The sequence below is a fragment of the Gossypium hirsutum genome, chromosome D08, assembly GCF_007990345.1.
Source record: "Gossypium hirsutum isolate 1008001.06 chromosome D08, Gossypium_hirsutum_v2.1, whole genome shotgun sequence".
Taxonomy (NCBI): Eukaryota; Viridiplantae; Streptophyta; class Magnoliopsida; order Malvales; family Malvaceae; genus Gossypium; species Gossypium hirsutum.
Window position 1 is genome coordinate 4,324,239 of NC_053444.1, and position 11,817 is coordinate 4,336,055.

General features: G+C 32.4%; 3 protein-coding genes across 3 annotated transcripts; 2 read left to right on the forward strand and 1 right to left on the reverse strand.

The window, feature by feature from the left end:
* Positions 1 to 758: 758 nt before the first annotated feature.
* Positions 759 to 1,847, reverse strand: LOC107916790 (allene oxide cyclase, chloroplastic). The gene is made up of 3 exons (XM_016846166.2): positions 1,575 to 1,847; positions 1,365 to 1,486; positions 759 to 1,291 (listed from the first exon to the last, which is right to left on the reverse strand). Exons 1-3 carry the CDS (start codon positions 1,789 to 1,791, stop codon positions 890 to 892), a joined length of 741 nt encoding a protein of 246 aa, XP_016701655.1. The 5' UTR covers positions 1,792 to 1,847; the 3' UTR covers positions 759 to 889.
* A 1,984-nt stretch (positions 1,848 to 3,831) lies between these two features.
* LOC107916775 (allene oxide cyclase, chloroplastic) lies at positions 3,832 to 4,918 on the forward strand. The gene is made up of 3 exons (XM_016846148.2): positions 3,832 to 4,102; positions 4,191 to 4,312; positions 4,386 to 4,918. The coding sequence occupies exons 1-3, from the start codon at positions 3,886 to 3,888 to the stop codon at positions 4,785 to 4,787; spliced, it is 741 nt and encodes a 246-aa protein (XP_016701637.1). The 5' UTR covers positions 3,832 to 3,885; the 3' UTR covers positions 4,788 to 4,918.
* Positions 4,919 to 9,880: 4,962 nt separating this feature from the next.
* On the forward strand, positions 9,881 to 10,891 carry LOC121220211 (allene oxide cyclase, chloroplastic). Its single transcript, XM_041099582.1, has 3 exons — positions 9,881 to 10,034; positions 10,167 to 10,288; positions 10,357 to 10,891. Exons 1-3 carry the CDS (start codon positions 10,022 to 10,024, stop codon positions 10,756 to 10,758), a joined length of 537 nt encoding a protein of 178 aa, XP_040955516.1. The 5' UTR covers positions 9,881 to 10,021; the 3' UTR covers positions 10,759 to 10,891.
* Positions 10,892 to 11,817: the final 926 nt, after the last annotated feature.

Consider the following 11,817-nt stretch of genomic DNA (forward strand, 5'->3'; position numbering starts at 1 on the left):
CCATGCATATTACGGATATAGCATTGCAATATCCGATCTACAGACTTTTATAAGAAATAATAAAATAAAAATTATTTAAAATTGCATAAATGAAAAAAATCTTAAATAATATTTAAAAATTAAATTTAACACTTACCATTTTCATTTGTTCTACGAACATGTGCTTGTTATCGAGACAAATTAATTCACTGGCTATTGCTAACACGATCAAATTTTTATGATTTAAAAAAAATTCAAAAAATAAAATTAGAGCTTTTTTTTTTAATAATTAAAGAGAGCTTTAAGAGGAATTTGAGAGGAATTTGAGAGAATATTAGAGAGAAATATGAGAGAATTTGAGAAAAAGGATTTAAGTGTGAAAAAAATGAAATGGGGGTTTATAGTTTTTTTTTTACCGTTGGGGGGTACCAACGGCGATTTTTTTTACCTTTTGTACTGTAGCGACACGGAAAAACGCTTCCTCAAGGAAGAGCTTTGTCCGCGTGGACGCAAAGCGCGCCCTCAAGGACACGTGGACAAAAGGAAGCGTTTTCATGCTTTGTCACCTGATAACGCGCTGACCTGAATATGTTTTTGGGAAATTAAGCCATTCCGATAATTAATTTTTTACCGAGTCTATTTCAATAATTAAAAAAAAACTTTTATTAGTATTTTGCCCATCGTTTTTATTTCACAAATAAAAATAAAGATGGGTAGGGCTGGGTGATTATGTCAGTAATAATGACAGCCAATATGTATGTAAAATGCAGAGCAAAGGCTAAAAGCCAAAAATCATCCATTGCACAAAAAAGTTTAAAAAGGACAACACATTCATTTCTTTAATTCATTCTAATCTTAAACTCTGCTACAACAAAATTTATACTAAGATCCCATTGACATTGCAGATGATTTAATTAGTGAAATTTGCAATGGTGGCATGTGGCTCACAAGCCTTAGCAGCCGGAACGGCTTCAACAGCTGGGTGTGGGTCAACCGGCTTGCAAAGCAGCTCTTCTGGGAGTTCACCAATTCCCTTCAAATAGAAAGTGTAGAAAATCTTAAAGGGGAAGACGATTTGGTGGAGCCTAACCTGACCGGAGACGCCTTCAAAAATGCCAGACCCACCAGTAATAGCCAGATACGTGTCCTGGTAAGTCAAGTAAGGTCCCTGCACCGCTATGTGACCGTAGTCTCCGAAGTAAAAGCTGAAGATGGCCTCGTAGCGATCACCTTTCATTTCGGGTTTATGCTCTATTAATATGCATATTCCTGATGTTATTCCGATCCGTTTCTCCAAATCTCCCCTATATATCTGTATTTATATATATATATTGAAGATTAATTTCATAAAATTAATTCAGTGAAAATAGAAAAAGAAAGCTTACTTTGTTGCTAAAAGGGACAAGATCACCCAGTGAGTTCACAGATTTCTGACTCAAACGAAGGTAAGCTGGACTCCCACGATCTCTCTCATTCAACTCATACACATGTAGTTCTTGAACTTTTTCTGAAACAAGCACAAAAACCCAGATATATTAATCAACAACATCAACCCAAAGTCACCAATCAATTGACGGGTTTGAATCAAGATTTACCCGGAGCTGAGTTATCAGATGGAATAGCCTGGCTTTTGCAAGTGAAACCTCGCTTGGGAGCTGAGAAAGTGTTGGAGTTTGATGTGAAAAGCTTGTGGGTTTGAGGTAAACAAGGGTTTTTGATGGGCTTGAAAGATGAAGCTGCAGGCAACAAGGAATGGGTGGGTGAAGTTGATCTGATTATCCCAGAAGAAATGGTGGATCTTAAAGCAGACATACTGAGAGTGTGTTTGGAGTGAAAGAAAGTGGAGGAATTTGATGAGAAAATGAGCAAGTCTAGGGACTAGATTTATACAGGAAAGTGGAATTGTTGGTGGACGGTGATTTTTGACACGTGGGCTTTTAGCTTTTGGGTGTACCCAATGACGGTGCAACCATGAATAGTCAAAAGCAGTCTTCGATGTACAGCCGTTATCCCATGTGACGGAAGAACATGGTGCGTTAGATTTTGTATTATTGTACAATACACGTGAGTTTATTATTTTCAATCATTAATACAATTATTGATATAGCATCATTTTATTTTTACATTTTATGTTTGGAGTTCGTAATTATTTCAAAAGTTTGAAATTATATTCTCCGAAATGCAACGTGCCTTACCATTGCACATTATAGATAATATTAAATAATTATAAAATGATGCTATATCAATAATTGTATTAATAATTTGTGAGAATAGGATCAAATCAAAATTACATGTATGAAATTGCACAAAAGTAAAATCCATGTATAAATTTACACATTAAACCAAAATTCATGTATAGTTTTGAGATTTTTCTCTTATTAAATTTACTTTAAATTGTCATAGAATTAATTATTAAATCTTTTGGAATTTATTAATATGAAATCGATTTAAAGGATGCCAATCTATATACGATTAATATAATCGACAAGTTCTTTTTGGTGTGGGTAAAAAAACCTCTGTAGTCTCTCTCAATTTCGAGTTTGAACAAATTGGTTCCTCTCAGAAAAAATTGAGCAATTTAGTCCTTGTTAATTTCGAAAATGAGTGATTAAAGACAATTAATTTCAGAAAAATTAGCAAAATATGTATATCAAGAATTAAACTTGTTATTATACCAATCAAATTTATGCATAATTGACGAAAGACATTAACGTCATGATTAATTGTCCTTAATTGCTTACTTTCGAAATTGATAAGGATTAATTTACTCCGATTTTTTTGAGATGGACTAATTTACTCAATTTCGAAAGTAAGAGGGATTAAAGAAATCCTTACCAAGATTATTTTAATAATTTCCTTAATCAATTTTTTGTCGAATTGACTCGTTTCACTAACTTAATCACTCATTTAAATAATAGTATAAATGTTGATTAAGTCTTTACTCAATTGGCATCGACATTGTTGCCAGTGCAAGAAGAAGTGAATTTAAGTGCACTGAAACACATTATCTTCGTACTTCTAAACATTGTATAAAAAAATAATAGTATTGATAATAATTTAATTCTAGTTTTGTTTAGTCATTGAGCAACATTAATTTCTTTCCATCATTTAGCCATTCATTGCCCAAAATATACGTGGACAGTTTTTCAAAGAGAAAAAAGAAACCCCTACCTGTCCAAATAAACATATTTTTAAAAGGGTAAATTATAATATAGTTCACTCAATTATAATTTTTTTTCTTTTTTGATCATCTAACTATGAAAAATTATAAAATAGTTACTCAAGTATTTAATTTAATTTTTTTGATTCACAGCTGGCTAACAGAAAAAATGAAACACCCAAAAATCCAAGATAGTTAGGTAACCAAAAAAAGATAAAATTGAATAGTTGAGTGGTCATTTTGTAATTTTTCATAATTGTGTTATCAAAAAAGAAAAAATTACTAATAATCGAATGACTATTTTATAATTTTTCATAGTTAGATGGTAAAAGAAAAACCATAATGAGGTAACTACTATTTATTACTATCGTTTGTTAGATCGAATTGTAAGGAGTCCAAATCTAAAAGAAAAATCACGTGGATGTAAAATGCAGTCCTCGAAGACTTTAAATTTAATTATCGGAAAATACGTGAAATATTAAAAAAGGAGAAAGGCGTATTTATACCATATACGGAATCTAACGCACCATGTTCTTCCGTCACATGGGATAACGGCTGTACATCGAAGACTGCTTTTGACTATTCATGGTTGCACCGTCATTGGGTACACCCAAAAGCTAAAAGCCCACGTGTCAAAAATCACCGTCCACCAACAATTCCACTTTCCTGTATAAATCTAGTCCCTAGACTTGCTCATTTTCTCATCAAATTCCTCCACTTTCTTTCACTCCAAACACACTCTCAGTATGTCTGCTTTAAGATCCACCATTTCTTCTGGGATAATCAGATCAACTTCACCCACCCATTCCTTGTTGCCTGCAGCTTCATCTTTCAAGCCCATCAAAAACCCTTGTTTACCTCAAACCCACAAGCTTTTCACATCAAACTCCAACACTTTCTCAGCTCCCAAGCGAGGTTTCACTTGCAAAAGCCAGGCTATTCCATCTGATAACTCAGCTCCGGGTAAATCTTGATTCAAACCCGTCAATTGATTGGTGACTTTGGGTTGATGTTGTTGATTAATATATCTGGGTTTTTGTGCTTGTTTCAGAAAAAGTTCAAGAACTACATGTGTATGAGTTGAATGAGAGAGATCGTGGGAGTCCAGCTTACCTTCGTTTGAGTCAGAAATCTGTGAACTCACTGGGTGATCTTGTCCCTTTTAGCAACAAAGTAAGCTTTCTTTTTCTATTTTCACTGAATTAATTTTATGAAATTAATCTTCAATATATATATATAAATACAGATATATAGGGGAGATTTGGAGAAACGGATCGGAATAACATCAGGAATATGCATATTAATAGAGCATAAACCCGAAATGAAAGGTGATCGCTACGAGGCCATCTTCAGCTTTTACTTCGGAGACTACGGTCACATAGCGGTGCAGGGACCTTACTTGACTTACCAGGACACGTATCTGGCTATTACTGGTGGGTCTGGCATTTTTGAAGGCGTCTCCGGTCAGGTTAGGCTCCACCAAATCGTCTTCCCCTTTAAGATTTTCTACACTTTCTATTTGAAGGGAATTGGTGAACTCCCAGAAGAGCTGCTTTGCAAGCCGGTTGACCCACACCCAGCTGTTGAAGCCGTTCCGGCTGCTAAGGCTTGTGAGCCACATGCCACCATTGCAAATTTCACTAATTAAATCATCTGCAATGTCAATGGGATCTTAGTATAAATTTTGTTGTAGCAGAGTTTAAGATTAGAATGAATTAAAGAAATGAATGTGTTGTCCTTTTTAAACTTTTTTGTGCAATGGATGATTTTTGGCTTTTAGCCTTTGGTCTGCATTTTACATACATATAGACCTACCTTAGTGGCTGTCATTATTACTGACATAAATCACCCAGCCCTACCCATCTTTATTTTTATTTGTGAAATAAAAACGATGGGCAAAATACTAATAAAAACGATGTCGGCGAGGAGGTACGATGGTGGGAATGGAGGAGACGTTGGAGTGGGGAGAAAGGAAAATAAAGGGAAAGGGAAGGGTAAGGGATTTAGGGATTGGGGTGGCTCGAAGGGTGGAGGAAAGTAGGAGAGGGCGTGGGTAATGGAGGAAGATGACGGTGGCCGGAGAGGTGGATGAGAATTGGTTGATGGTGGCTAAGGGGGTTTGGGGGTTAAAAGGGGGACATAGTTGTGTAAGGGCCTGTGTTGGGCTACACGGCCGTGTCACACGCCCGTGTGAGGCGTTTTCAGCCCATGTACATTTTAAAAATATAGGCGCAGTCTTCACACAGCATCAGACACGTCCGTGTGTCCAGGCCGTGTGGAACACAATGTCGTGTCATACAGCTGTGTGCAACCTTCTTCGCTTCTTGAACTACCGTGTGAACTCCCACACACCCATGTGGCTTGGCCATGTTTCGCACACTGCCATGTGTCTTGCCCGTGTAACTCTCTGACTTGATTTTAAAATGAAAAAAATTATCTCCAAGTTTTACACGGCCTAGGGCACGCCCGTGAGCCCAGGTCATGTGGACTATTTTAGACCGTGTGACAATCGAATTTTGGAAATTTTAAGTCCCAAGATCCACACAACCAAGGACACGCCCGTGTGTCCAAGCCGTGTGGGTCATATAGCCATATCACCAGGCCATGTAACTCATTGTCGAACCATGTTTTGTGTACATGGCTTGGGATACACCCGTGTGTCCTATCCGTATGGGTCAGAAACATTTTTTTTTTAAATTTGAAAATTAATTAGTTTTAAAAATATCATGAAATAAAATTATGAAAATTAGTAGTATTAACACTCAAGTTGCCTCCCGAGAAGTGCTTATTTAAAGTCTAAGCTCGACTTACCTCGTATTCGCACTGTCACAATGGTTCACGGAGTCGAAACTCCTCTTTCTCGTTATCAATTCTATTACCAAAATAAGGTTTAAGATGAGTACTATTTACCTTAAATGTGTCAAATTCAGAATGAGTTACCTCGACTATACTGTATGGGAAAACATTCAGTACTGTAAAGGGGTTTAATCTATTTACATCAAGCTCCGAAGTGGCAATTCAAGGATCCATTTTATCTAGCAGTACCTGGTCTCACACCTTAAATTGGTTCGTTCTATCTACATGCTTATCATAGTGCCGCTTTGGCTCTTCATCGTGTTTTCTTGGTTTCCCATTGACATGTGTCCGCCACTCATCTAGTTCATCGACTTGTAGCATTCGTTCTTCATGAGTCATTCTATTTCTGTCCCATGGACTGGAACATGGTTCCATCACGTTTTTCTGAGGTGTTTCCGGCAAAGAAGCTTGAGCTACAAGGTTACTCATATTAACAGAACTCGTATAATCATCTCGATCATTAGATGTCTTAACAGAATTATGATCTTGAAGTGTAATCGTTTCGTCACCTACACGAAGTATTAATTCACCTGTATCAACATCAATAATAGTTCTAGTAGATGCTAAAAAGAGCCGACCCAGAATCAAAGGTACGTCACTATCCTTATCCATGTTTAAAACAACAAAATCAAATAGGAATATGAATTTATCAATTTTGACAAGAACATCTTCAATAATACCCCTAGGAAATCTAATGGTTCTATCTGCTAATTGAATACTCATCCTAGTTTGTTTGGGTTTTCCAAGACCTAATTGCTTAAACATTTTATAGGGCATGACATTGATACCGCCCCTAAATCAGCTAAAACATTTTATAGGGCATGACATCGAACTTTGGTCGTTGCGATGAGGCTTGACAGTATATTGCATCGCAACAAGGAACCCCCTCATGTCACGACGTCAATCCTATATTTTGAATTATTTACAATTTGGTCATATTTCTATCTTAGGTTAGCTTTAGGGCTTTCTTAAGCTCGTGTAAGATTCAGATATGATTGTATATCGTATTGAATGAATGTTTTGGTTGAATTTAATCATATAATAGTATAAATTGATTGTAAATGATCGTAGTTGCTCCGGCTATAAATGTGGCCTCCTATAACTCAGACTCAACGATCGAGTCGGGTACAGAGTATTAGAATTATTATTTTCAAGCTTAATCTCTCCAAACCCTTATAATAATAACTTGACATGTACTTAATAATTGAAGAATCTAAAGTGTGGACTAGCTTAATCAAGTTTAATTGATGATAAATCTATGAAAATTTCAAAGGAAAAAATTTCTTACCTTTGTTGATTATGGACCACAATTACTTTATTTGTGTTCTTCCTAAATTAGGATGGCAAAATGGAGAAAGTGATATGTTTCTCTCTCCCACTAATATTACCTATTTATACTTTGATTAATATCTTTATTAAATTTAATTAAACTTTAATTAATGCTTATTGAATGGTTAAAACCAACTATTATTAGTGGCAATCCATCCACTCACCATGAATTCTTTGTGGTTAAATAACCATGAAGCCCCTTAAAGAATTATCATATAAGTCCTCATTTATTTTCTAAATTAAAACTCAATAACAATTATATTTTTATAATTTAATCCCTATACTATAATTAACAATTTTCTCAATTTATTAACTCGACCATTCACTAATATATTTTCAAATTAAATACATAAATTCTTCTATTCATAATCTCACTGATTCAATTTATGGAATTCAGTTTGTGAATTTTCTTTAGAGTTGTTACAATATATGTAATAGTTGTTTCGACATTAAATGAAATGATATAAAACAATAAAAATAAGAACATAAAAAAATGGTTAATATATGTGGAGGTACTTAAACTTGAAATTTTAACTTACTTAGTACTTAAATTTTTTTTTCAGACTTAATTGGTACCTAAACTTAGAACTGTAAACCAACTTGGTACTTTTTTTAGGTATCTAACTAACACCGTTTATTTTTACAGACCTAACCAATCCTTTCATGCCACGTGCATTAAAAGATAATCAGATTTTGAAATATGTAATAAAAAAGATTTAATTTAAATTATTTTAAAATCAATAAATTAAATTACATAAAAAAGCTCTTAATTTATTTCTTAATTTTTTCTACCCGCCCCCTTTCTTTCTCCCAAGTCCCTCACCACTATTAATTCTGAAACCCCATATCAATATATTTTTTGTTGATTCAACTGGTATTGGTTCAATTGTTGATTCAATCAGTTTTAATCGGTTCGGACTAGTCACCCTAACGATTCTCAGTCCAACTAATCCGATCAAACAGTCCAATCCAATTCAAATAACATTGAAAAAACACATAATTTAATTATAATTAATATTTAAATATTACAGTCTAAAACATTTTTTCTCGAATATTTAAAAGTATCCATCAACATGTTTTGACAAAGCAATGAAGAATTTTTTATATTCTTTAATAATTTTAAAAATTTTAATAATATTTACATGGTTTTATAATTTTATTTTTAGGTATAATGACTTATTTGATCTTTCAATTTAAAAAAAATCATTTTAGCTACCCATTTAATTTTTCATCTCTTTTAACCTTTAAATTTGCATTGTTTATCAAATCATCCTAAAATGAATGGTAAAGTTAACGCGTATTAACTTTGCTGACGTGACATCAACATGGCAATCCACATGTATACCATATTAGCAATTAATTAATTTTAAAAAATTTAAAAACATTAAAAAATATTTTATAATTTTATATTATTTTTAATAATTTTTAATTTTTAAAAGAAAAAATAATTGTTTATGTGACATCCGTGTGAAAATCTATGTATATGTCACATTAACAAAGTTAACAAAATTAAATTTTTCATCCATTTTGAAATAAATTGACAAACAACACAAATTTAAATGTTTTAAAAAATAAAATATTAAATAAAAATTTAAAACATTTTTTAAATAAAAAACAAAATAAATCATTATGCTTTTTAATTAATTATTAACGTCGCATATAAAATAAAATAATGTCACACCAATAATATATACATACATGTGACATCCACGTGGGTAAATTAACAGCATCATTAAGTTTTAATAAGATGGTATAGTCAACATTTTAGATGACGTTACTTAAAAAAATAATATTTTAATTAAAAAGAGTGGTGACCACACCCCTTTTTCACCTGTACTTTTTATTTTTATATTTTATAATTTAATTTATTTTTATAAAAATAATTGAGTTGTTTTATTTTTATAATTTTAAATTTTTAATATTTTATAAGTATATATTTTTTAATATTTAGAATAATTACCGAGTTGATAATGTGTAAACGTTGAAAATATAATGTATTCTTTTTGATGACCAAATACGTTTTAATAGTGGAGTGACTTAACGAAAGTAACGAAATTAACTAAATAAATTTGATGACCAAAATAGGAACTCGCTAAAAAATTTGAGTGACTATTTAAATAGTTTACCCTAATATTTTTATGTTAATTTTATTAAAATTTATCAATTTGTTCATTATTTTAAATATTTAAAATTTTAAAATGATAAAAAAATATGAAAATAAAACAATTTAACTATTTTTTATTAAATAAAACAAAATTATAAGAACTATAAAATATAAATATAAAACTAAAAAATTTATAAAAAGGGTGTCGCCAAAATATTGTTATTATTTATTTATTATTAAAATATTATTTTTTAAATAAAAATCATATTTATTTTAAAAACAAAATAAAAAAATTGTTTATTTAAAATAAAATCACGTGTTTTGTAAAATATACAAAATCTAACGCGCCACCCCACCTTTTTCACATGTAATAATAGTTCACATGTGAAGACTGCTTTGAGGGAAAGACTTTTTATTATTGTAAATATATATAAATCCATCAATCCCTCCACGTGTGATTTCACCGTCCACCAACGTTACCACTTTTCTATATAAATCTACTTCCACTCTTCCTCATTTTCTCAACAATATCCTCCACTTTCCTTCTCTCCAAACACAATTCACTAAAGCAAAGACAGCTAGAAGAAGAAGGAATGGCCGCCTCGGGTAAATATAATTTCCAATTTTCCCAGTTCTGAAAGAAACCCATCCATTTTTTACATTCATATTTTCGATTTGATGATTTGTCACTTTGGGGTGATCATGTTTAATATTTCTGGGGTTTTGTGCTTGTTTCAGATAAAGTTCAAGAACTGCATGTATATGAGATGAATGAAAGAGATCGTGGTAGTCCAGCTTACCTTCGTTTAAGTCAGAAACCTGTTAACTCACTTGGTGATATTGTCCCTTTTAGCAACAAAGTAAGTTTTTTTTTCTGAATTAATTTATCGAATTAACCAAATAGTTATTGATATATATGTAATTACAGATATATAGGGGAGATTTGGAGAAACGGATAGGAATAACAGCAGGGATGTGTATATTGATAGAGCATAAACCCGAACTGAAAGGTGACCGCTACGAAGCCATCTTCAGCTTTTACTTCGGAGACTACGGTCACATAGCGGTGCAGGGACCTTACTTGACTTACCAGGACTCGTATCTCGCTATTACTGGTGGATCTGGCATTTTTGAAGGTGTCTCTGGTCAGGTCAAACTCCACCAAATCGTCTTCCCCTTTAAGATTTTCTACACTTTCTATTTGAAGGGAATTGGTGAACTCCCAGAAGAGCTGCTTTGCAAGCCGGTTGACCCACACCCAGCTGTTGAAGCCGCTCCGGGTGCTAAGGCTTGCGAGCCACATGCCGCCATTGCAAATTTCACTAATTAAATAAATTATGAATCTTATGTAATTTTAAATAATTTGCAAATCCAATGGTGTTAGTATTTTTATTTTCATTTTAATATTTTGTACCTTTTTAAGAGGATATCATTAAATTGTTATTTCTTGTTATTTTCGTGGATATTTCTGTTAGTGGTCCTCACTATTACCAACATGAATCACATCCATCCCTTTCCATCAATGAATAACTTCTCTAAAAAAATCATGGAGACTTGTCATAGAAAGAAGGGTTTCTAGTATAAATTATTATAAACGTGTTAAGCATTCTGTTTTTTTTTGTGAGAACAAATAAAATTATTACAAAGCTCTATCAAGATCCTCGTTGATGTCCAAAGCCACTTTAGCAATATAATTAACTTTTGGATTCCTTTCACGAGGAATATTTTTAAACTTTTATTGACTAATGTCCAGCAAATCCTGTTGAATACGTTAGACAAGTGCTAAGAAAGATGACTTTGAGAAGGATTACTAAATAACCTGAATAGCTTCTTGACTATCTATTTTAATTCGATATAATTGAATTAAGTTTCTTAACATTGATAAGGTGCGAAAGTTTTAATTGAATTAATGTTGGATGAAATAATTTGATAATTGATAGATAATAAATGATATAATTCTAATATAAAACTAAGAAGATAAATTATTCAAATCTTATTGTTAATAAATATATTTTAGAAAAAATTATATATGTTAGAATATTTTGCTCAACACTATTATGATGCTGTAGGTTTTTCATTTATGGCCAAACACGCAAAGACAATTGGCCCCGTGTGAGCGCTAGATATCATATTGAAAAATATTGTTTTGGTGGGAACAATAAAGTTGAAGTGAGTGGCACCACTTCTATATGAGTTGTCAAATTTTAATAATTAAAGGTTTTTACATTTTACATGTAAAAAATATGGAAGGAGGAATTTAAATTCATTACAAATGGAGAGACTCCTAGGTTTTCACATACAATAGCAAAGCACGTAGAAAAGACAAATTAATAAAGTGATATGACTGCTTGGTGGAGAGTCAAGTCATATTGAAAAAGAGTAAACTATA

Bases quoted from the DNA above. Each gene is read 5' to 3' on its own strand.
- LOC107916790 (XM_016846166.2), bottom strand. From the start codon at position 1,791: ATGTCTGCTTTAAGATCCACCATTTCTTCTGGGATAATCAGATCAACT. The intron at 1,487-1,574 runs GTAAATCTTGAT...TGCTTGTTTCAG, and splicing joins ATCTGATAACTCAGCTCCGG to AAAAAGTTCAAGAACTACAT. The intron at 1,292-1,364 runs GTAAGCTTTCTT...ATATAAATACAG, and splicing joins TTGTCCCTTTTAGCAACAAA to ATATATAGGGGAGATTTGGA.
- LOC107916775 (XM_016846148.2), top strand. From the start codon at position 3,886: ATGTCTGCTTTAAGATCCACCATTTCTTCTGGGATAATCAGATCAACT. The intron at 4,103-4,190 runs GTAAATCTTGAT...TGCTTGTTTCAG, and splicing joins ATCTGATAACTCAGCTCCGG to AAAAAGTTCAAGAACTACAT. The intron at 4,313-4,385 runs GTAAGCTTTCTT...ATATAAATACAG, and splicing joins TTGTCCCTTTTAGCAACAAA to ATATATAGGGGAGATTTGGA.
- LOC121220211 (XM_041099582.1), top strand. The intron at 10,289-10,356 runs GTAAGTTTTTTT...ATGTAATTACAG, and splicing joins TTGTCCCTTTTAGCAACAAA to ATATATAGGGGAGATTTGGA.